The following is a 25024-nucleotide window of genomic DNA, read 5'->3' as shown; positions in this document are numbered from 1 at the left end:
TGTGACTATAAATATACGTTTTAATTCTTTCCCTTGCTGACTTAGAGTAGACATTGCAGATTGCAGGACGTTGCTTCTAGATATTAAGGCAGAACATTGCTTTCTGATCAATCCTGGAGTAGTGTTAGGTGATTTCATTTTATTTATTTGTTCTTATGTCACTTCTTTTAGAAAACCAACTGTTCCTCAGAAGGAGCCCTCACCTTTATTGGAAAAGAAGATCCAGTTGCTAGAAGCTAAATTTGCTGAGTTAGAAGGTGGAGATGATGATATTGAAGAGATGGGAGAAGAGGATAGTGAGGTCATTGAGCCTCCTTCTCTACCTCAACTTCAGACTCCCCTGGCCAGTGAGCTGGATCTCATGCCCTACACACCCCCACAGGTGAAGGTGACAAGTTCCTGTTACTTGTCTTATTTCCAGCTCTGGTTTGCAGCAAATTCAAACCCAAAAGGAAGGAGACATCCAACCCCTATATTATGGGAGCTTCAACCTAGAATGCTACAGGAAGGAACAGGTTTTTTTTTTTTTTTTTTTTTCACGATGCCACTAATAACTTAAAATTTAATACTATTTTTTTTAATTTCATAGACAGCTGGTTTTAGTGGCAGGTTTAGTTAGAAAGTTCTTCTTGCCTTGTATTGAAGGAAAGCCATGAGGAACTGCATCATTCTGTTACTCTGTCTTTTATTGCTTATATCTTTTTAGTCTCTCTTTCTTTAGGACCTCATCTTTCGGTTAAGGTGATCCCTATTGGTATATTTTTTTCATTTAGAATTTTCTGAAGACTTGATTGTGAGGTCACTATTACAGATTGCAGTCATGGAATTCAGTGAAACTTTCATTTTTCTTATATGGTAAGAGACAAGGAAGAGCTGTGTTTTGAACACGAAAATGGCCAGCTATAAACTGAACATGTCTATAAAACAGTAGCTGTTGAGTCGCATGTTCCTGGCTTCCTGAAACCTTTAACAATTGACCAGATGCAATGTTCCGATGCACTATAAGAGCTTTCTGTCTTACAGTCTACCCCAAAGTCTGCCAAAGGCAGTGCAAAGAAGGAAGGCTCCAAACGGAAAATCAACATGAGTGGCTACATCCTGTTCAGCAGTGAGATGAGAGCTGTGATTAAGGCCCAGCACCCAGACTACTCTTTTGGTGAGCTCAGCCGACTGGTGGGGACAGAATGGAGAAACCTTGAGACAGCCAAGAAAGCAGAATATGAAGGTAAATAGAGCGTAGGCACAATTGTCTGAGCTTTCTAAGCAAGGGGGTGTTTTCAGCAATGCACGTGCATAGACAGGTTGAATCTCTTGTTCTTACCACTTGCACGTGAACTTTGTGTTGGGGACTGTCTCAAATGGCTCCCATCCAGCAGTTTAAGTGTCAGCCTTGTCCTGACTGAGGAAGTGCTGTCTCTGACTTGGCCTCTGATCCTGGTGTGGTTTTTTTTCCCCCCCAGATTTCTCAAACAAATATTTAGCTATTAAAAATTGCATGATTTTTTTTCTTTCATTAAGTCCTGTAAGCACACATGTGTTGAGCTGGGGAATGAGTATACAAGGATGTTAAATATAATTTTGGTTAAAATTCATCTGAAATGGGGCTTTCAAAATCAGTGATCTTCTATTACGGCTCTCGATAAGCCATATGTATAAACTCCAGGCTGAGGCTTGGCTGAAGCGCTTGGTTTCCTAGGCCAGTCCTGGCCTGTGCTGCATTCATAGCTACTTTTAAGGTACTTGGGTTCTCTTTGATAAAGCTCAACTGCCTTCATTTTCCTTTTACTCTATAATTAAATCATTTGGGGCTATGAGCTATCATTCAAGGATTTGGTGGTTCTTAGCCATTAAGGACAAATATTTAAGAGAGGTTTTTGGTTTTTTAATATCAGGCATGACTTTAATAAAGAAATGAGTAATAAACATTAGATTAGGCAGGACTGTTGCCGTTAGAGCTGTATTTTTTTTCCATTTGGAATTGTATATAATGCTTCATTTTGCCAGTTTAAAGCCCTCTCTTGATTGACCATAGTGATCACCATTACTCTTCTTGGCCAGGTCCAAATCCAGCAAGCATAAACAAATTAATTATCAAGGCTGCCTCCTTTATTACAGTTTATGGAGTTTCCAAAGAAACTCCTTTTTTAAAAAAAATAGTTTACTCCTTTCATTTATTACAGTTGATTTATTATTATAAAATTATCTGACAGGCTTCCCCAAGGATCTTCTGCAGAACCCTAGTCCTACAAGATGTTCATTCAGAAAACATTTGTGGCAAAACCAGTTTGAGAAGCACTCCAAAAACTTTCTCTCTTAGAAACTTAACAGTGCATATTGCCATATGAAAGTCTTTAAACCTGTAGTAAATAACCTACTTTTTTCACCTGGCATTTTCTGAAACTTGATCAGGTATTCATGTAATATCAGCTAATATCCCGAAGAACTAATATTTGACAGAATATTCTTTGAGAAACCATAGTCAGTTCTGTAAGAACCTAGAACTTTGGAGAGCTTTGGTATTTCTAACCTTAGTGGAAGTTAAGACCAGATATATCACTCAGTTGGAGAAGTGTTAGAAATGAAGCTCACATGGCTGTAAAGCCTGGTCCAGGACAAATGAAGCCAGTACTGCATGGCTGGTTATTCAGAGTGTGAACAAGAGCAAGAAATGTGTCTGGAGATGATGTAAAAGTAAAAATGCTGGAGCAGAACTGAAGAGAAGGAGAAATGATGGCTTCTGGGAAATTCTTCCAAATTCAAAGGGGGATCTGAAATTTCAGTGAGAACTTAGTGAGAGGAGCTATATGACTCAGCAGTGTCTGCCTCAGACACAAAATCTGAACTTTTGGTGTTCAGGCCCATTGAATTCAAAACCCAAAGTTTGGAGGTTGGCTGACTTCATTTAATAATTCTCTTTTCTAAGACAGCCCAAAAAGAACCAACAGGTAGCCAGTCCAATTCCATCCACAGCCCTGAAATTTTCTTTTTTCAACTTCATTTTTTTGCTCTCCCATTTTACTGTGTCATTTGTGTAATGAAAATATGAGAACTTAATGTGGGGGTCTAGGTCATCAGTGTTTTTTTTACTGCTAGTTCAAGGAAATAGGTTGTTAAAATGGCCTTTGTCCCTCATGCTCATTGTACAGAGGATCTGTAAACTGGGACAGTGTAGTGAGTGATGACAAGTCTCTGCAGGTAACACTGTCGCAGCCGAGGAAGCTTTGACTTGGTTGACTTTCACATTATCACACAAAGGAGGACTGGAGCCGTTGCTTCTCGAAGCTCTTTAAAGCCATGTGACCTAAGCTGTTTTCCCCTTCCTTAGATCAGCCAGCAGTAGCCTTTTGAATTCCTTGTTGGAGGGTTAATGTGTGACAGTTGGAGTTTGATACCAGGAATCAGAGCCGCAGGTTGCTGGTTCTCTCTATATCCTTGGACAAGTCACTACCTGTCTCCAGTCTCAGTTTGCCCATGTGAAGAGTGGAGAGGAGTTCCTATTTATGAACGGTGAAGCAAAATAAACCCTGTATTGTGGGAGCTTTGGGAATGCACATTTCTAGAGTTTTCTAGTAAGGGTCCAGCCTGCTAGCTCCCAAAAAGACTGGGAATGTGATTGTTGGGGCCACTGGCTATGGAGAAGCAGAAAGAGTAGCTCAAAGGAGTGAGCGGTGTAGCAGGGATGTTCCACAGCCCAGAACTGGCACAAGCTAATGCTCCTCTTGCATTTTGGATGAAATAAGTATGAATTCTGGAACTTTTGCTGATTTAGTATGATTTATGGTCAGTATTGAACTCAGCTTCAGGAAACCTGGTTCTGTCAGTACATTGTCCATTGCTTCATATGTGTATATATATTATTCCCTGCTTCTGATGACTGTAGCCTGGAGTATCATGCATTTTTTTCCCTTGGGGTTTATTAAACATGACCTCTTTGCTTCATTAGAATGTACAAATTAGCATTTATTTTCCCTAAAACCTTGTGGAGGAGGCAGTAAGCTACTTTTCCCTTACAGAGTTAATTTTCTTCAGCTGCTAAACCTCATGACACTAATGACAAGAGTCCTCAAATCTTAGTAAAATTGGGTGCCAGGAATCAGGAAAATATAGTAAGTAACAGTTGTGCCAAAAATTACAATGGGCCATGGAATTGCTTCATGTTGAAATTATAAATAATTTGTAATGCTATTAATACTAGAATAATGGTAGCGCTTCTCATCTTCAGGGTGCCTTGTGAGATTAACCACGTTGGTTATGCTGGTGACGTTTTTAAATAAAATCTGTGCTTTCTGAATGTGTGTTGCAGTCTTAACATTCTTGAAATCTTTGCAGACCAGTTCTCAAGATGGGATAGGAAAGCTGGACTCTAGGTTACCAAGTGAAATCGGCCTGACTCCTCCTGTGTTGAGACTAGTCATCTACTGTTCCTTCCATTGAGACAGAACTGTTGCCTGTGTTTTTACTAGTCCTGTTGAATGCAATGGATGGTATTTTGAATTCCTGGGTTAAAAACAGAATTGAAAATCTGAAATGCCTTTACAGAGCGGGCAGCTAAAGTTGCTGAGCAGCAGGAGAGAGAGCGAGCAGCACAGCAACAGCAGCCGAGTGCTTCTCCCCGAGCAGGCACCCCTGTGGGGGCTCTCATGGGGGTGGTGCCACCACCAACACCAATGGGGATGCTCAATCAGCAGTTGACACCTGTTGCAGGTAAAAACAGGAGCTAAGACCATTTTTTTCCACTTTAAGAAATTCCTTCATTTTTTTTTTTCCTCCAACAAGGAGTAAGCCACAGTCTCTAGGCTTTTCTCATGACAGATTCAAAGTTTGAAGTCATCCATGTTGTCCTTATATCGCCTTTCCCTTATGGGCAATGCCTCCCCTCTGCCCCAGAAATGGGCCCTGGGCCCAATCCTGGGAATTGGTAGGGAGCAGCTCTTCCCTGGCTGTGGGCATGGTCTGGCGATATTCTCCACCGCAGACTGCTCTTGATAGAGTTCTACAGCAGAAAATATAAACAGACCCTGAATTCTGTTCTGGAGGGACTCCCAAGAGAAAACACAAAACTAGTCTTTAGGTGGTGATGATTTTCCCATCTCATTCCAGTATTCAGTTTGCCTTGTTCTGCTGCAGCCATCCTTAAAAGACTGACCATTTAAAAGGATTTTTGACAATGAATTGTAAATCCTTTCTTGGTCACCAATGTGCATGACTGCTAAGTAGAATACAAAGTCCTTAATCAATTCATTGTGCCCACTCTGTAATGCTTTTCTATTTAATTACATTAAACTGCATTTTCTGTTAGTATCCCAGTCACATATTTTTAAAAAAAGAAAAGAAAAGATGAATGTGGTTTGCTTGTGTGTGTTGTCTCTGGTTCTGGTAGCCATAGCAAATTTGGCTGTTCTTGAATATTCTTGTCTGACGTGTCTCCAATGAGAAACCTGCAGACCACTTCTCGGGTCCCTCCTTCGTGATCTTTCTAAGCCTGGTGAGGTCCATTCAAGCTGTGTTTCTTCTTAAGCAAGCAGTCTGACCTCTTTTTTCAGGGAGTCCAAGATAGTGTTGCTCAAGACAGGCTCATTGGGATGCTGTTTTTGTTTTCACTTTTTTTTTTTTTTTTTGCTTTTTAAGGCAGAGTAGCAGAAGATAACTTTTCCATTGTTGCTCCTACCTTTTGTGATGGCAAGTTCTCAAATGCACTATCGCTGAACTCAGCAGTTGCACTCGCCAAAGCACATCTGAATCATGGCTTTCAGTACTTTCAGTGTAACTGATGTTGATCTAACAAATCTCATAATCGCCTGCTCTATTCCATGGCCCATTTTGGTTAATGGGGTGCCAGAGGTTTTTAGAAATCAGACCTTGAACATGGGGACTTTGAAAGTTAGAATTCCCTCATTGACATTCTCTTTTGTTCTATTTGATGTGTGATATTATAGCACTGTGCCCTTGACTAAAAAGCCCAGGGACACATTAACAAAACCAATTCAAACAGCTAAAAACATTGAAAAACAGCAGCTGCAGCATTTTAGCTCCCTGTTGGGGAATAACATCACAGAGCTCTGATGGGTGAGGAGGGTGGCCCCCTTCCAGAAAGCCCCTGCTCCATTATTAAACCTTTTGCTGCCCAGACTTCTGGGCTGTGGGAGTGCAGGGCAAGCATTCTCTACAGTAAGCAGTCTTTGGTCCACAGTGGGGACTTTGCAGCTTAAGAGAGTGATTTCTTATGGGTTTACAGGTTACATAGGGCCTAAGTCTTAGCCTTGTTGCTGTCTGAGACCAGCTTTGCTTACAAGCATTGAAGCTCATTTGAACACATGTGACTGGGATAATAAATGCCAAAGTACAGTTTAATGAAGACAAGTGTCATGTCTTTCGATTCTTAGTAATTTCTTCAACCACAGCCCATGAAGGCTGCGTTCAGATGGGCTTTTGTAATTGAAAGCAAAGCCTCCTAACGTTCTTGAATTCCCACCTACTTATCCCTAAAAGCTCTGTCTGGTGGTATGGTTAAAAGACAGTTTGGTAGCATTGGATCTCCTCATGTTTAAGATGGTGGTGTCTGTTCAAAAGTAGTTTTTATCTCTGAACTCTCATTTTAAGAAAATGAAACTGATAATCCTATTTTATGTACAGAGGTGATTATTATTTAAAATTTGTTTTATTGGTTTGTGTAATTGTAAGTTTCTTAGCTTAGATATGATCGATGAGGCAAGCTGAATCAATCTCAGAACTTGCAGTAATTTTATAGCTTCAAAAGACTAAACTTTTATAAATAAATACCTTTCAAACAATTCTTCAGGGAAAATCAAAGAGTATAATTCTTAGAACCGGGAGTCTTGCACTGTTTCCAGAACCCCTCTACAAAGAGTATTATATAAAAATGAGGTTTTGCACCAATTCCTCAACCCCTCCCTTTGTGCAAGAAGCTGTGACCAAAGGTGATTGCATTTCGTGGGGAGCCTTGTGTTTTGTTCATTATGATCATTTCAAATCCCAGAAAAATCAAGTTGTTTTCCTTGCTTAAAAAAATGTCATATGGCTTTAAAGTTCTTTTGATAGGTGAGTCTTTGACATTCTGAAATTATCTTCTTCCTTTCACTCTTTTTGCCAAAAATACTTGTTTTTTGAAATTCTTCCCTAGCCAGCAGGAAGTGTTTTGTGTTGTGAAGATGCACTTTGAAAATAAAGGAATAAAAACCTCTGTTCACAGAAATTCTCTACCTCATTTAAAATGTTCCCTGTTAACTGAAGGTCTTTGTGAGGACATTTGTGTGCTTGGGGACAATGATGACAACTGGCCTTTTCTCATGTCAACAGAGCCTGATTCTCCAGCCATTCCTCCTAAGATCTGCGTGCAGGCTACTGAGGGACCTGGGCTTAGGTTGGCTGGTGGCCGGGGTGGGGGTGGGGAGTTAGGTTTTATCTTTATTTTATCATGTTTTGAGATCTAAAGATGAAACATCATTCATTGTGATGACTCTTAGCTGTTCCCCATCTCAAGCTCAAGCATGATCCATTCTTACCAGCAGTGGTGGGACTAAAAGGGAGGAGGAATGGACATAGAAGTCTTGAAAAAGTCTTGCCGCCTCCCCCATGCTGGAGAACCATGCTTTGTGATCAGGGCTGTGTGCCTCATTTTCCTCCATTCCAGTTTCCCCTCATGTGTACCCGTGATAGGCATATGAGTGTGGGCATAGTGGAATGATGGGGTTTATACTCTTCAGTAGAATCGCAGTAGGCAGAACGGGTCTCTGAACACCTTGCAATAATCATGACCTTGGGAAGGCTGTTACTGGAACTCCTCTTTATTATTATTTAACTGAAAACATGCAGCGTATTTATCACAGGGAAAATAACTACAAATAATAATGTACTAAGTACTAATTCATCCAGAAATGTATTTCATATTTGTAACTTTATATTTTGTTCATTATTGCAACAAAATAATTGCACTAATTGCCGTTATATCATGCAGTACTAAGGGTGCTTTATTCATTAGTAGTGCATGGGGGGGGTTGTTATTACTTACTTCATGTTGCATGTTAATGATGCATGTCTGAAATTTGTTGTGTCCTTCAAGGCATGATGGGTGGCTATCCGCCAGGCCTTCCACCTTTGCAGGGCCCAGTTGATGGCCTTGTTAGCATGGGCAGCATGCAGCCACTTCACCCCGGGGGGCCTCCACCCCACCATCTTCCGCCAGGTGTGCCTGGCCTCCCGGGCATACCACCACCGGGTAAGAACTTCATCCTCCTTCACTCATTAATCTCATCTTCATATTCTCTTTTTCCTCCTTCAGCCATTTGTTCCAGGAGGTACCTGCTGCCCATGTGGGCAGGCCTTCCCTCACTGAGAATCCCAGGGATGTCAGCAGTAGGACCTGTCCTGTGTATTGAGCAGGTGGCTCAGCACCTGTGCCCTTGAGCACCTGGCTGCCTAGCAGCAGCACAGGACACATGACAGAAACTAGACTCAGCAGATCAAGGGGCAGGAGGCATACTCTAAAATCACTCAAACAACTTGACACGTGCTCAGAAAGCCAAACACAGCCTAGGAGGTCATGCTCTGCTCTCTTTATCAGTGAATGAAGTTTCCCAAATTGCCAGTTGATATAAAAAGCACTTTTTGCTCCTGAGTACATTTCTTCTTCTGGTTCAATTCTTATCTCAAAGGGTCTTCTGTGTAGAGTCCCTGCTCCATCTTTTGCTTTTCAAGCAGCCCCTCCCCTCTAAGGGAATTACAGAGTCGCTAATGTAGAACTCTGTAGAAATCCTTCAGTCAGTCCTTCTAGCAACAGAAAGGAGGGAGAGAACGAATTTGTCCTGAACGAGTTTTCTATTTCTGAGTCCCCAAAGAAGGATGACATAACATTTAAAGAACAGCATAGCCCACCTTGCTACCTGGAGACACTGGTTTGTCTGTCAACAAGCTCAGAAGTTATGTCATATAGAAACATATAAGTGGAGCCCAGAAATAGGTACAGTTTTCCTTTACAATTAATTAGCAAATTTGAAAGATTATTATGAAAGGAAAATCACAAGTTCCCATATTAATTGCCATCATATGCAAAAAAACTGACCCTTAGGTATCTATTTGGAGGGAATGTGACCTTAAGATGACTTGGAATAGTATTTGATCCATTATCCAAAATATTAGCTAAAGGCCTGGCCCAGATGACAAAATGTAGAAACCCTTAGATTTGCTTACAACAGCATTGGATCTACCGATCCCGTGGCTATAAAGAGTTCCAAACAAAGCTTCAGAGGGTGTGCCCAGCAGTATGTAGGGTGAGCTAACCTGGTGGCTTGGCCTAGAGCCTTCAGTAACACTCTTTGTGATGTGAGTGTTGCTTAGAGAATGGCCATAACGCCACAGAAGTATTTGATCTAGACACACCCAGAGGAGGAAATGTTCGTGGGCGTGGGTGCTTCATTATGGAAGTGGTGGACTATGTGTGAGTTGCTCTTGCAGCAGGTGTCAGTCATAAAATGGGTGTGTTCCTGTGGCAGGTGGAGTTGTCCTTAATTCTGTGCCCTCTCCCCTTGGCAAGAGTATCTGACTGAGCAGTGAGACTAAGCTGGACTTAACTCCCAGGTGCGTGTGCTACTCAGCGGGAGTCACACCGAAGGCCAGTACCCTCTAGGTAGCTGGTCTTTTGGCGGGTATTGGGGGGTAGATGTCTCCCTTCGCCCCTTTTTCAGATTCTAAATGCATTTGAAGAAAGCACAACACACCTGATGATAAGGAGACAGGGAAGAACCCCTCTTAGTATCTACACACGCACGTCTGATCAGGCTTTGAGAAGAGGGAGATTCAGTGAGCTCCTCTGGTGACTCAGCCTGCATTCTCACCAGCTGCCCCCTGGCATGGCATTTGTAAACAGAGGGCACATGGGGGTTGGTTGCTGATTTTTTTGTGCTGCCCTGCAGAGATTGATACAGGCAGCTCAGGGAGGCCCACTGTGTTGTGAAATCTAAGGTGGGTGAGTGTCCTAGGGGAACAGGGGTTAATAATATGTTGCTGGAGCAGCAACTTACCCACTGCAACCTCTTCACTCACTCACAAATAATCACTAAGATTCTATTCTTGTGGTTCAGGTACCCTTCTGGGTTCTTGGAATATAAAAATCCCTGCTTTGTAAACAGAAAGCTTGTTTTCACTTAGTGTGTTCTCTCTTACAAACGTCTAATACTTCTTGGAAGTGGTATTTAGCAATTCTGAACCTTAGAATAGTGGGTTGGTTCTGCCTGGTTAAAATACCAACATTTTGAATCCAGAGAAACTATAGAATATGAAGTTAGCTCCTGTTGATCCTTCTGTGCAGCCAGCTGGACTTGTTTAAGGTTTAAGCAGTAGCTCACCAGGGTTTTGATTGTAGTTTGTTAGTTTTTAATGAACTGGGTCCTTTACCTATTGCTCTGTTTTATGAGACTAGGAAGTGGACGGTCCTGAGATTAAAATAGCCCCAGATGCTAAATTTAAGACATCATGTTATTATCAACTAGGACCTATGAGACAGAACTTGCTTGTGTGACAGAAATTGTTTGTGAGGAGTCACCAAGGGAAGTTTATACAAAGTCCAAATATAGTAGGACCATGGAATCTTTCTCTTTCCCTTTGTCATTTTGCATTTGAAGTGATAGCACCAAGGCTGCTCTGTTTCCGGATGATTCCTTTTCAAAGTGCTGGTCTATCAAATGGCAGTGTCCCCTCTCTGCCAACATTAGTGACTCCAGTTAGAACCAGAGGTGCTGGTGGCCTGTGAGAGGACAGCAAGAATGTGCCTCCAGCCTCCACAAAGGTCATTTAATGTGCACTTGCACAAACCTCTTCCCTTATGTCCCTGCTGTCCTAACACATTGCATACAGCTGAGCCTGGTTGCAATGCCATTACTGCTGAAATTAAACACGGGCTTCAGTTGCAGGAAACTGTGTTGTCAAAAGAAAAATACCTTGAAAATATAGTTGTATTCTGACTGTAGCTTACCTAGGGAAATACTAGAATTCTATGCAGGGTTCAAATTATTTCTAAGCCATGAATAATTAATGTACATCTGACAAGTTGTCCTAGCTTTGTATTTAAAGTACCTAGAAAACAAAAGAACATGCATTTTCTATATGAATGCTACATCCTGTTTTGGGTGCTTAGGGTTCCTATCCATAAAGACTCAGGGCAGAGATCATAGGCTTGCATTATAAATGGCCTTTCTTATCAGACAGTAGTTTTCAGTCTTCTCAACCCAGAGCCTCTAATTGTGCCTGTAATTCTGAATTATAGGTGTGATGAACCAAGGAGTGGCCCCTATGGTAGGGACTCCAGCACCAGGTGGAAGTCCATATGGACAGCAGGTGAGCCTCCAAGTTGGATCTTCTAGGACTCAACAGAATTCAAGTTACCCTCTTTCTCAGAGCATGCACTGAGTATTTTTTTTCCCTCACCATGTGTCTGTGCTCTTTCAGGTAGGTGTTTTGGGGCCTCCAGGGCAGCAGGCACCACCTCCATATCCTGGCCCACATCCACCCGGCCCCCCTGTCATACAGCAGCCAACAACACCCATGTTTGTGGCTCCCCCACCGAAGACTCAACGGCTTCTCCACTCAGAGGCCTACCTAAAATATATTGAAGGACTCAGTGCTGAGTCCAACAGCATTAGCAAGTGGGACCAGACCCTAGCAGGTAAGGAGAGTCCTCAAGAAGCCTTTTCGAAATCCATGCTTTATCAAAGTCCTCTCGCTGCTATGGACCTATTATATCAGGATAAATATCCATGATTCTTATACAGGCATACCTTGTTTTATTGCACTTTGCTTTGTTACTCTTCTCAGATACTGCATTTTTTTACAAATTGAAGGTTTGTGGCAATGTGTCAAGCAAGTCTTTCGGCACCGTTTTTACAGTAGTATGTGCTCACTTCGTTTTTCTGTGTCACATTTTGGTAATTTTCACAATATTTCCAACTTTTTCATTGTTATTATATTTGTTTTGGTGACCTGTGATCAACAGTCTTTGATATTACCATTATAAAAAGATTACGACTTGCTGAGGGTTCAGATGATGGTTAATATTTTTTTAGCAGTGTAGTCTTTTTTAATTAAGGTATGTACATAGTTGTTTTAGACATGATGCTATATTGCATACTTAATAGACTACAGTATAGTGTAAACGTAACCAAAAAATTCATGCAACTCACTTTATTGTGGTGATTTGGAACCAAACCTGAGGTATGCCTTTATAAGTAAAATAAATTGTATACTTAGTAGAAGGGTTTGGAGCTTCTTTGTATATTGACATTACATACTGAAAATGTTTTTTTGCTGAGTTTCAAAGCTTAGTTTTGTCAGAAATATCTATGCTATCTTCTTAAGTATATTCTGAATTTTTTCAATTATTTTTCAGGCATTTGGGGATAGCATAGATGGATTTGGGTAAATTAAAAATTATTTCAGGGCTTCCCTGGTGGTGCAGTGGTTGAGAGTCCACCTGCCATTACAGGGGACACGGGTTCATGCCCCGATCCGGGAAGATCCCACATGCCGCGGAGCAGCTGGGTCCGTGAGCCATGACCGCTGGGACTGCGCGTCCAGAGCCTGTGCTCCACAATGGGAGAGGCCACAGCAGTGAGAGGCCCGCGTACTGCAAAAAAAAAAAAAAAATTATTTCACCTCAATTTTTAAAAAAGAAAAATAATATTGGAAGACATGTTTCTATTAACCTATGAAGTTTATTCATTTAGTTCAGCAGGCTCAGCATATTTTCAGTACTTACTAAAATAACTTGCCTAGTTTCTGGAAAGAACTTTGGAAGTTTCTGTTCATTTTTCATTTCTAAGCCAAATTTGATCATTTGATTGCTTTAAGAGTAGTAGGTGGTTTTCCCTTTCTTCACATTTACCTTTTTAGGAATTTTTGTTAATATTGGAGTAACTATTAAATATTAATGATCAGATCTTTTAGGTGTTTGTACAACTTTTATATTCCCATTCTAGTAATTATGTTATCTTGTGCAGCTGTTTTGTGAAGTAATTGTTAGAAATTAGATAATTTCTAGGACTTCACTGGTGGCACAGTGGTTAAGAATCCGCCTGCCAACGCAGGAGACACGGGTTCGAGCGCTGATCTGGGAAGATCCCACATGCTGCGGAGCAGCTAAGCCTGTGCGCCACAACTACTGAGCCTGTGCTCCAGAGCCCGTGAGCCACAACTACTGAGCCCGCGAGCCACTACTGAAGACTACTGAAGCCTGTGTGCCTAGAGCCCATGCTCCACAACAAGAGAAGCCACCACAATGAGAAGCGCGCGCACCGCAACGAAGAGTAGCCCCCACTCACCGCAACTAGAGAAAGTCCGCACGCAGCAACGAAGACCCAATGCAGCCAAAAATTAATTAATTAATTAATTAATTAAAAAAAAAAGACATTAGATAATTTATAAACTGCAAAGTGTAAAACGAGACATCCTTGGCTAGGTAGTCTCATACCTAAGTAAAATAGCTTTCTAAAAACCAAGATGCCTAATAAAACAATGTAAGAAATTTGCTTGGAAGTATTCTGCAGAGTTAAAATTCATAATATTCAATAAATAATAAATGTTTCATGTTTTAATCTGTCAGACCTTAGGACTGATATTTGTATTTCTCTGTCTGCACTTTAATTTTCAGCCCGAAGACGCGATGTCCATTTGTCAAAAGAACAGGAGAGCCGACTCCCCTCTCACTGGCTGAAAAGTAAAGGGGCCCACACCACCATGGCAGACGCCCTCTGGCGCCTTCGGGATCTGATGCTCCGAGACACCCTCAATATTCGCCAAGCATACAATCTAGAAAACCTTTAATCACATCAATTACGATTCTTTTATAGAAGCATAAAGAGTTTTGTGGAACAGTAGCCATTTTAGTTACTGGGGGTGGGGGGAGGAACAAAGGATGATCATTTTTATTGCATTTTATTGTACATCACAAGGCCATTTTTATATAAGGACACTTTTAATAAGCTATTTCAATTTGTTTTTGTTATATTAAGTTGACTTTATCAAATACACAAAGATTTTTTTTTTGCATATGTTTCCTTCGTTTAAAACCAGTTTCATAATTGGTTGTATTTAGACTTGGAGTTTTATCTTTTTACTTGTTGCCATAGAGCTGAAACCATCAAAGGTTTTTTGTCTTGGCTTGGGGTTTCTGTTTCTTGTTTTTTTTGGTTGGTTTTTTGTTTTTGTTTTTTTTAAATAACAAACAAAATGAAAAAAAACACACACAAGAGTTTACAGATTAGTTTAAGTTGTCAATGAAATGTGAAGTTGGCCCTAGTTTACATCTTAGAGAGGGGAGTGTACTTGTGTCTGTTTCACGTGCCTAAATATCTTAAGCCACTTTTGCAAGAACTGTTTCTTCCAGGTAGAGTGAAAGGTTGTTAGTTGGATTGTAGATGTTTGGCAGACATGGCACATTTGCTCTAGTAACTCAGAAATCTGAAGTCAGCACTGTGCACTCTTCTGCAGCTAATGCAGCTCCCGGACGCCTGGAGGGAGAAAGCACTTTTTCTTGTGCTGAGTTAGACATCTATGGTGTCAGTTATTTTTGCAGAACATGTGCACAACCCTGAATTATATTTAGTCTTGACAGGTAAGTTTAAGGGTACTTTTGATCTTTTTGTAATGAATTCACAATTTATGCCTATACATGTTAGGTGATTTAAAACTTTAAATCTCTACATTGCAAATTATTGAAGTTCATCTTGAAGAAAGTATTGAGGTGTGCTGGAGGTGATTTATTTTTAAACATAACACCTAACCTAACTTAGGGAAGGGAGTGCATTAACCAGATATGGGCTGTGTCAGAAGCATAATTGTAAAAGGCTGGATTGCCTGCATGTGCAAGTATGTTTTAGTATTCTTTATTTCCTCATCAGATCTGGCTTTTTTTTTTTGTTTTTCTCCTAAGTTTCAGGGTTGTAATTCTCAACCAGAAATTTAAGACTTTATAAAATAATTTTAAAATTCAGCTTGTGCTTTTGAATTTCAGGAGAAGGAAATCATAATTTAAGAAAATGCTCACTAAAAAGACCATTACAGATCCCAAACACTTAGGTTTGATGACCCTGTCTCTCTTATATGACTCTGGAAAAAAACATTTGGAGGCGGTATATAATGCTCAGACAAGTGGAAAGCATCAAACATGGTTCAGTATTTCACTCAGTGTTTTTGAAACCTGCTTTATTGTAACAAGGTGGTTGCCATTGTGGTGGAGCTTCCACTGCTGTTTGTAAATTGAGAGTGACTCTCAGAGGATACTTTTTTCTTTTAATCTGGTATGAGTCAATACCTGGATATTTAATTACCATTCTTACTAAATCATGGGGACAGAAGAAGAGTTTAGAATGGAAAAAAGTCTCTTGTATCTAGATACTTTAATTACAGGAGGTCCTTATAACTTAATTGCCTATAAGTCAACCACTGGATCTCAATTTGCATCAAGTATTTTAAACAGTTCTGAATTTTAAAAAATGTTTTGCAGTACTATGTCAGTACCTTATTGTTAAACTGAATCAGATAAAGAAATCTTCAGTTCTTGGTTATTTGGGCCATTGAATCATCATGGACTGTATAATACAATCAGATTATTTTATTTCTAGACATCCTTGAATTACACCAAAGAACCTGAAATTTAATTTTGGTTAAGTTATTTATTTATTTCATGCACCCGTCTTATTTCCCTTTTTAAGGTCTGGAAGAGACTTCTTTGGGAAGACTCTAAAAACTCTTCACTGTGGTCTATGTGGGGCATTAGAAGCCAGAGCACTCCTCCTCCAGGCTCCTTCTCAGTGTCTGGAGGTGCTGTAGGAACCATAGATCCAGCCAGGGGCTTCCCTAAGGCAGTGCAGAGCCGGGCCAGGGGGCCATTAGGCAGGCCCTAATTACCTTTAAAAAAAAAAAAAGCTCTATGTATTTATTTTAGAATCATGTCTTTCTGTATATTAACTTGGAGAATGTCAATTAATATTTTAGGATATAAGATTTGAGGTCAGCCATCTTCCAAAAAAGAAAAGAAAAAGAAAAAAAAAAAAGCCCTGACTTTAAAAGGTACATGTGAACTATACATCTTTTTTTTCCATGAGTTTTAGGAACTGTAGTGATATGGCTTAGAAAGTATAATGGCCTAAATGTTTTCAAAATGTAAGTTCATGTGGAAAAGAATTTTGTTTATGTGCGGAAAAAGACCTATAGGTTTAAAATAGTATGTCAGCCAACTGATTTAAAAGGCCTTGAATTACTTTGTTTTTGAACCCACCCTTTTCTTCCTATGAGGAAGAATTAAGAGGGGACTCTTCTTTGTGTAAAATCTCCAAATTGGTGGTGTTGATTTTTGAACTTAAACATTTTCAGACTTGATTAAAACTTGGTTTATTCTAATTTCTGTATCAAAAGAGGTTTAAGTGATAACTAGTCTTATAATATGTATGTATCATATCTTTGTTCATCTAAAGCTTTTTAATCCAAATAAAAATGGAGTTTGCAAAGTGATTTGGATTAACCAGGTTTGGTTGTTTTGTTAAAGCTGTGTCAGATGTTAGTTTCAAGTAGGTTTAATTTCTGCAAGCCTTGATTTTATGTTGACAGGGATATGGCTGCCAATTTAAAGGAAGAGAGCTCCTTGGGTAGAGGCAAAAGTCAGTGTCCAGACACTGATCCAAGGCTTAGGCTGCATTAACACAGAAGCCGAATGTAGTCACACTGCAGCCTGACATGCCCATGCCAAGCCTCTCAGACTGGCAGTCAAGGATTCCTAACATGTCTTCAGCATGGGCAGAAATGCAGGTTGAAGTTAAAATTGCAGAGGGAGTTGTTACTGATGATGGAAGGTAAGGCAAGCATGTCCTGTATCATAAATCAGTGTAATCCATTTCAAATAGCTGTGTGTGGCCAGAAGAGAGAAGTGGCCCGGGTATGTTTTTATCATGCTTATAATCTCTTAAAACATGACAACACTTTTAATAGAAGGTGTTGGTAAAATCAACCGTTTTCCTCTAATATCACTTTGCAAATCCCTGTGGTTCTGTTCTCCTAAGAGTTTAGGGCTGTACTTCCATCTCTACTCATAAACATATTTTGAATGATCGTTGATGTATAGTTAAACATTCCAGCTGAACACTCTGAGCAATAGTGCTAAGTATTACTCTGTTCCTTTTGCATTTGGAAGTGTGCGAGGTCAGCTGAATGAAAGTTCATACCTGAACAAATTAATAGACTATTTCTATCCCCCAGATAGATGTGGAATGCACGTCTTGTGGATTTTACATATAAATGTGGCAAGAAATTCCAAATTTAATACGTGTGTGTGAAAACTAAGAAGTGATGCTGCTTTACTAGGAGAGAAGTTGTTTTGGAAAACACCATGGTCCAAGTGTATATTTTTTTTTAAGAGAAGTAACTCAGCGTGAGAGATCCAAACTTCTAAAAGAGATTAATTTGATTGAGTTATAACTTCAGAGATGTAGGCAAGATTTCCAAAAGAGGACTACTAGATGAACAAAGATAGCCCTTCCTTATTGAGTATTTACTCTGTGCTTAGGTATTGGGTTGGCCAAAAAGTTCCTTGAGTTTTTAAGTAAAAATAAAAGACATTTTTCATTTTCACCAAGAACTTTATTGAACAACATATTCACATTCTGCCATTTTTCAGGCAACTTCATAATTCCATCTTCCCAAAACTTTTTATCTTTTTGAGCAAAGAACTGTTCCAGGTGCCTTTTACAGTCTTCCAGAGAATTGGCATTTTTTTCCATGAAGAGAATTTTGTAAAGACCGAAATAAATGGAAATACGCAGGTGCAATATCTGGTGAATACGACGGATGAATCAGAATTTCCCAGCCAAGCTGTAACAGTTTTTTGCCTGGTCATTGAAACGTGCGGTCTTGCGTCATCCTGATGGAAGATTATGCGTTTTCTGTTGACTAATTCCGGATGCTTTTCGTCGAGTGCTGCTTTCAGTTGGTCTAACTGGGAGCAGTACTTGTTGGAATTAATCGTTTTGTTTTCTGGAAGGAGCTCATAATAGAGGACTCCCTCCCAATCCCACCGTATATACAACATCACCTTCTTTGGATGAAGACCGGCCTTTGGTTGGTTGGTGGTGGTTCATTTAGCTTGCCCCACGATCTCTTCTGTTCCACATTATAGTACAGTATCCACTTTTCATCGCCTGTCACAATTTGTTTTAAAAATAGAATGTTCTCGTTACATTTAAGTAGAGAATTGCATGCGGAAATACAGTCAAGAAGGCTTTTTTCACTTAAATTATGGAACCCAAACATCAAAGCAATTAACATAACCAAGCGGTGATTTTCAATGCTTGATTTGGATATTTTTGAGTATGTCGGCTCTCTCACGCATGGTATAACGTTGATTGTTCTCAGTGTCTCGATTTGATCACTATCAACTTCAGTAGGTCTACCTGACCGTGGAGCATTGTCCAGCGGGAAATCTCCAGCACAAAACTTCACTAACCGCTTTTGACATGTTCGATCAGTCACAGCACCTTCTCCATACACTGCACAAATCTTCTTATGTGTTTCAGTTGCGTTTTTACCTTTCTTGAAATAATAAAGCACAGGGACTTCCCTGGTGGCCCAGTGGTTGGGAATCCACCTGCCAATGCAGGGGACACGGGTTCTATTCCTGCTCCGGGAAGATCCCACATGCCTCGGGGCAACTAAGCCCGTGCACCACAACTACTGAGCCTGCGCTCTAGAGCCCATGAGCCACAACTAACTGAAGCCCATGCGCCTAGAGCCCGTGCTCTGCAACATGAGAAGCCACTGCAAGGAGAAGCCCTCACATCGCAACGAAGAGTAGCCCCCACTGTCCACAGCTAGAGAGAGCCCACGTGCAGGAACAAAGACCCAACGCAGCCAAAAATAAAATTTATATTAAAAAAATAAAGCATAATACGCAGAAAATGTTGCTTCCATCTTCAATATTGAAATGGCTGCACAAAAATTCAATTTTGATTTTTTTTTTTTAATGCACGCTGATATGAGACCTGTCACAATACAGTCTAGCAAAATTGTTGCGAATGAAGTTAAAGACAGCTAAGTGCTACTAGAGCCATCTTACGGGAAAAACCGAATGAACTTTTTGGTCAACCCAATACTTTCCCTATCCATTCAGATGATAAAATGAAGCTCCAAAGCCCATGTTCTTTGTCTAACACCCCAGTGGAGGTAGACTTCTAGCAATAAATGCTAATTAGATTTTTGTCATTCTGAAGTATTGTTGTTTTTGAAATTCAAGTTATTAAATTGTTTGCCTTGTAGTTCACAGTAGGGGGCACTGCAGTTCTGTAAGCAGCTTATGAGAGCATTGCTGTTTAAATTATTTAAGTTCCCTCAAATAATCCTAGTGTCTGATAAGTGGGATAGAGTTATATTCCTTAGTAGAACTGTTAAAAAATTGAGGTAAAGTTAAAAAGCTTGCACCTTGGTTAACAAAAATTAGTTCTGCAGCATCCAAATTAATATGCTTTGAAAGTATCTTCAATTTTAATTGCTTTGCTAGTCTGCTTGCCTTGAAGTCAGACATTGTTGTGTTGTCTTCAAAGCTTCGTTGTCTTAAATAAATTGGCACTCCAATACATATATTTTAGAAAGATGAAGAAAACTCTAGGGAAGTTTAGCACAAATTTCAGACTAGAGATTCTCCCTGGGATGGAGACAGCAGGATAGGCCAGGGAAGGAAACCACAGCAGACAACAGAAGTTAGCTGATGGTTTTAGTAGCATTTACAACTATTCTTTGTAAAAGGTATGTATGTTACATATGCTCTTTACATAGGTACAAAATATTAAACTTCTAAAACAGGTTGGGGGAACAAATGGGAGTTAAGGCCACAATTTAAATTCATTATGCAGCAGTCTAGTCACTAAAAGTAACTATGAGGTTTAGGGTCACCAGAAATGCCTGAGGTAACAAAAGCGCACATGAGAACTACCTTCCTCTCCCTGGTGCTGTTGGTCATCACTGGTCTTCATACTCAAGCCACCTCTGAGCAGTGACTCATTAGTGCTTTAATGAGATCTGAGTAGTCAGTGGCTCCTTAATTATACTGGATTGGTTCTAACATAAATGGACTGACTTAAATTAGAAAAAAAAAAATCCCTTAGAACAATTTGTGGCAGATATCATTAACTTGAGGATACCCTGTGGCCTTAAGCATCTGCTTCTTTATTCATGAGCAATAGTTAGAAACTATTTTGAAACTTAGTCTTATTTAATATGTATATATTTTCTTGTTTGAAAAGATGTTGGATATGGTTATCCAAACATGGAAAGATGCCTTTGCTTTTTCTACCAACTGATCCAAACTTATTCTGGGTCAGATTGGAAAATCTCTCCCTATAGACTGAGCCTCTGATTTAGCTCAAGTCTATGGTTGCTTTATGCTGTGAAGATTCACTTTCTTTGGGAAGGAGCAGTGTCTTTATCTTTAGCAGCTGGATGAAAGCAACATCTTCATCTCAGAGGGGAGTGAAACGTGTTGCTCCCCAGTCCTCATGGAGGTCCAGCCCTTGTATGTTAGTGGAGCCAAGCAAGGAAAGGGGTTGTCTGTGTTCACAAGAGCACTTAACATGAATAACATATGGTCACATTCTAACAAAATGTTTACAAATTGGTAGCTAGCAGAAATGTCGTCTGCATAATAATCGTTTAAATGATCCTACAGTAGATAACTTTTATTCATAGTAAGTCTGAATTCTGCAAAAAACTAAATAAGGTTATCCCTTGTTGCCTAAAACAAAGGACTTCACAAACAATTCAGGCTACACTGAAAAGCATCCTGATTGATCCTTGAATTGTTTAGAAATATTTCATGGACTAGATTCAATGGGTAGGTGTGTTTTAGTAGGAAATAATTTTCCCACAAGTGCTGTCCATCAGTGACTTGGGAAGTATTCAAGCAGAGACAGGAAAACTATAAAAGTTCTTTGTAAAGGCAGTTCTATGTAAGAACAAGAGACCCGAAAAGTACATCTTTAAAGGAGTTGAAACCAGTAGTAAAGTTTCATATTCACTTTATTGACCGCTGAAGTTCAGTCTCTGATGCATCTTCCAGCCTTCTCTGATACTGCCTTTCTGAGGCTTTTCTACGGTAGACATCGTCTGTATCAAACAAAGATTTTATTTAGATTTTCAAGAGACTAAGGAATTAAAAATACATATCTGAGTAATTTAACCAATAATCTAGATCTGTCACCTGAATATCAACATTAAGGCTTAACTCAATGCCAGAATAAACTTAAAACAAGATTTGATTTAAATGAGCACTATGTTAAAGGAACTCTCAATATCAATAGCAGGGTCAGAGTCAGTGTCTTCAAAGATAGTGTCATGTCCCAGCACAGCCCTTAGCAATTTCACTTCTCTCTGAAATCATCCTTCTTAACTGGCCCTGCAGAGGCACTTCTGGCCCTATAGCTCTCTGCTGCTCCCTCTGCCACACCCAGGAACTGAGGGCTGGGAGATGAGGGCAGTCTCCTTGTTCTCAGCTGCTGCTTTTCCAGACTACTACTGATTCTCCACCTTCTTCCTCTGGGTCCTATGCCATTTGCCACCATCTTCTCTGCACTGGTACCTGCTGTCCATCACTCCCCTTCAGTCTCTGAAAATGCTGGCATCTAGTTCAGGTTCCTTGACCCTGTCCTGTGCCATCTTCCCAGGCAACACCACCCCCAACAGAGATGAAGCACCAGCCCCCTTCATCTTCCTTACTTCTCAACTTCTACCATCTGCTTGCAGTGTTCCTCTGAAGCAATAAGTTCATTCTGCTCTGACCACAACCTCTACTACCTTTCTGTCCTTGGACCTTCACCAACTTCCTCAGGCCCTTGTCCTCTCTTCCTGCCCAGATCAGCTGAAATTCCCTCTCATCAATATCAACTTCTTGATATACCTTCAAAACCCAAACTACAGATTAATCCAACTTACTTCTCCATGCCTCATTCTGCTTGCTTTGCACTGTGGGCCCAACTGTTGCATCTAACTGGGTCCACTGTGATGCCTGGCAGTCCTGTTTCTTCAGCCATGGCCCTGACCCTACTTTACCCACCCCGAAATGGCCATGAACTCTTTCTTCGCAGAGAAAAGTCATCAGTAAAGAACTCTTCCAGCTGACTTCCAAGGGCTACTCCTTGCCCTGCTCTGGTCCCATCCTCTCCCACCTTCTCAAGGGCCAAGGTATCTCCAGCCTCTCTCCACCCTCTCTTTTCTGATCAGTACTTGCATATTTCAAGTCTCTCCTGGTAGGGGAGAGGGGGCTTACCTCCCATTCACTTAGTTGAACTTCCTGAACCTCCTGTCTTCTGTGATAACAAGCCCTTCATGTTTCCCTTCTTGCCTCTCTGGTCACTCTCAGTCACCCTTAAAATGTTGGGGTTTAAACCCTTTCATCACAATCAGCTTGTGAGTGACCCACAAACCTAGATCTGAGGCCCAGATCTGCCTTCTGAGCTTCAGTTCTGTATAACCATCTCCCCCCTCAGCACGTCCAAAATGGAGCCCAGGACTGTCCTGCCTGTGTTCCCCCTGCTCCAGCTGCCCTACCAGAAGCCGCCACTCCTCATTTCCTGAGTCCAGTCAATCACCAAGCCCTTGTCAGTACTACCTCTGGGGTGTCTCTCAACTCCGCCCACTTCTTGGCATCTCACCCTAGTCCAGGCCACCATCTCAAATCTGGACAACCACACAGCCTAAGTGTTCCTGTCAATCCGCCCTCCACAAGAAAGCATTCTCCACATATGTTCACCAGCTGCGGCTTAAAACTCTTCAGCCCTTTGGGATACACTGTTGGTTCTCCAGTCCCTTTGTGGCCCTGCCCAGGCACCTTTCTAACCACGTCATCCCTCACTCTGCTCACCTGCTTCAGTCCCTGAAACACAGCAGCATACTTTCACACCAAGGCCCCAAGGTTTGCTCTTACCACTGGCAGAAGACACTTTCAAGTCCATAAACGTTTCCCTCTTCTGGCTGACACCTACTCAATCTTCGGACCCTACCTGACATGGTAACTCCTCCAGGAAGCCTTCCCTGCACCACCTAGTCCAATTCAGGTGCCCCACCCAGGACTCCCATGCTCCCCCAACTTTCCCCCCACAGCAGTGATCACACTTAATAGTAACTGTATGATCTGTCTCTCCCATTAGTGCTCTTCTGGTGTGGGGGCCCTCCGCCTTACATCCTCTCATCAGTGCTCATTAAATATGAAGGAATGGGTGAACACAGGAGGATTAAATATCTTTAGAAAGCACTTTTTTTAAAAAAAATGAGGGTTGGTGATTCACAAGTGATTGTGTTTCTGGAGAGGGAGAAAGCAGAAAGGGCCTAGGGGTTAGGGAAGTCTTCCTGGAAGAGGAACTAGCCTGTCCAGGCTAGTGCTCAGCAAAGCAATGCCAGACACACTTTTTGTAGTGCTGGGCATTGGTACCAATGACTCTGGCCAGTAAAGACAGTAGTATTTAGCTAAGCCGGGCCAACCAAGTTCTCTCTAGGGTTTGGACTGGCCAGTTAGGAACTTCCATGAATCCTCAAGATCCCACCCGCCTCTAGGTGCTGTGAGAAGTCTATTCCTTAGGCCCGAAAAGTGTCACCGGCATGGCCGAAGGGCAGGCTTGAAAGGAGGGCGTCCTGAGTGGAGTCACGTGCCCTCCTCTCAAAGTGCAGGGAAGGTCTCAAGATCGGATACCAATGTGCCTTTGTCGCCCCGCTTACAGGAGAGCGCAGGCGGATCTCCACCGCCCAACGAAGGGAACCGCACTCGCCCTTCTGACCAGGGTAAAAGCAGCTCAGCGCTGAGCGGAATGAGAGGTCTACAAGCTGAGAACAGCCCCCAGGAAAACGGCTCCCTCGCCGCCTCCCGCCTGCCTGAAATGAAACAGAGGCTGCTGCACCCCCACTTACAGAAGGTCTCCTGGCCCACGCGCACTTTAATCATGATCCACTCCATCGTTCCTCCCAGGACAAAAAAGAAGGGCAGGAACCTGTAGACGCCGAGTCGCTGCTTCCCGGGCACCCGCTGCAGAACCCGCCTCACCTGGGCCCTGGAAAACATGCCGGACCGCTGTCGTGGAGAAGGGTACGGCGGAACGAAGAGCGACGGGAGCTGTCCCAGCCCCTGGACTGGAGCTCCCGGATGAAGCCGAAGCCGTCCTGCCCGTCCTTGCTGAGTCCGGCGGCCAGGTGGCCGTGCGATCCCGGCCCTGGGCCACCTCCAAGGAGGTGAGGAGCGGAACGGGTAAGGAGCAGCGCTGAGCTCGGGACCCAGAATGTGGAGCGGCTCCACCAATCTGAGTGCGGTGGGCTGCGTGGGTCCGCCAATCAGAATGCGGCGGAGTGCGCGTGCTCAGTAAGGCCTAAACCAGCTGGCGCAGACTCCTCTGCTCCAGAGGCAGGGCGGGCCAAGGGGCGGGGCCTCCCACGTGGCGTCGGTCCGGCCCCGCCTCCCGGCCTCCCCTTTGCAAGCTGGTATTCGGAGTTGGCGGCCGCGCCCCCTACTCTGCCACCGCCATCTTTTTTCTTAAAGTCCTAGTAGAAGTGATGACCCTCTATGATGGACTACTAAACGGGTAGTGCACCATGCTCTAAAATGCAATTACGCAACGCCTTTCATTTATTTCGAGATCGAGACTGATGCCTAGGCTTCTAAAAATAAGGTGCATTGTTGAAAGCTAACTATCATTATCACAAGAAAAGTCTAAGTAAGCATCTGAGACAAACAACCATAAAATTAAGAAAAGCTATCCTGTATGGGGCACTTTCCGTTATTCCCGGACTATTAGACAATCTAAGAAAGTCAAATGAAAACTTAGAACCAATAAGAGAGTTTGGTAATGTGGACACAAAATGTACAAGAAGAAAGAAGAGAGATCAAGCAGCGCCTCTGAAAAGGGTAGTAGGGTCCGCCGCTGAGCTGCCAGGCCCAAGCTGCAGCTTGGATAACCTGGATAACCTGCCTTCTCCCGGAGCCAACCCCACCCAA

General features: G+C 41.8%; 2 protein-coding genes across 18 annotated transcripts in view; one reads left to right on the top strand and one right to left on the bottom strand.

Moving 5' to 3' along the window:
* The window catches only part of PBRM1 (polybromo 1), a 100147-nt gene extending 83629 nt beyond the window's left edge, over positions 1-16518 (top strand). For 6 of the 16 annotated variants that reach the window (XM_027121029.1, XM_027121024.1, XM_027121026.1 and 3 more), the window contains 7 exons: positions 172-382; positions 1024-1225; positions 4540-4704; positions 8081-8236; positions 11279-11349; positions 11461-11677; positions 13658-16518. In XM_027121029.1, the coding sequence (XP_026976830.1) occupies positions 172-382; positions 1024-1225; positions 4540-4704; positions 8081-8236; positions 11279-11349; positions 11461-11677; positions 13658-13830 (1195 nt within the window). In that variant the 3' untranslated portion in view covers positions 13831-16518. The remainder of the gene's footprint in view (positions 1-171; positions 383-1023; positions 1226-4539; positions 4705-8080; positions 8237-11278; positions 11350-11460; positions 11678-13657) is intronic. The other 10 variants (XM_027121037.1, XM_027121035.1, XM_027121038.1 and 7 more) reach the window with 6 other exon arrangements.
* Positions 16519-18153: 1635 nt separating this feature from the next.
* Positions 18154-24385, bottom strand: UQCC5 (ubiquinol-cytochrome c reductase complex assembly factor 5). 2 transcript variants are annotated; one of them, XM_027121063.1, is made up of 3 exons: positions 23947-24219; positions 21066-21153; positions 18154-18197 (listed from the first exon to the last, which is right to left on the bottom strand). In XM_027121063.1, the coding sequence occupies exons 1-3, from the start codon at positions 24095-24097 to the stop codon at positions 18191-18193; spliced, it is 246 nt and encodes an 81-aa protein (XP_026976864.1). In that variant the 5' UTR covers positions 24098-24219; the 3' UTR covers positions 18154-18190. The 2 variants fall into 2 exon arrangements, with proteins under 2 accessions (XP_026976864.1, XP_026976865.1); XM_027121064.1 differs by lacking the exon at positions 18154-18197 and having other exon boundaries at positions 21049-21153; positions 23947-24385.
* Positions 24386-25024: the final 639 nt, after the last annotated feature.

The sequence above is a fragment of the Aethalodelphis obliquidens genome, unplaced genomic scaffold (assembly GCF_003676395.1).
Source record: "Aethalodelphis obliquidens isolate GAN/ISIS:26980383/991018 unplaced genomic scaffold, ASM367639v1 scaffold22, whole genome shotgun sequence".
Classification (NCBI taxonomy): Eukaryota; Metazoa; Chordata; class Mammalia; order Artiodactyla; family Delphinidae; genus Aethalodelphis; species Aethalodelphis obliquidens.
The sequence above is the reverse complement of the archived record's forward strand: the minus strand, read 5'-3'. Positions and strand labels throughout refer to the sequence as shown.

What these genes read in the sequence shown, in the direction of transcription:
- UQCC5 (XM_027121063.1), bottom strand. Translation starts at nt 24,097, where the DNA reads ATGTTTTCCAGGGCCCAGGTGAGGCGGGTTCTGCAGCGGGTGCCCGGG. An exon ending in CGTGGGCCAGGAGACCTTCT is followed by an intron (nt 21,154 to 23,946) that starts GTAAGTGGGGGT and finishes TGTTTGATACAG; the next exon opens with ACGATGTCTACCGTAGAAAA.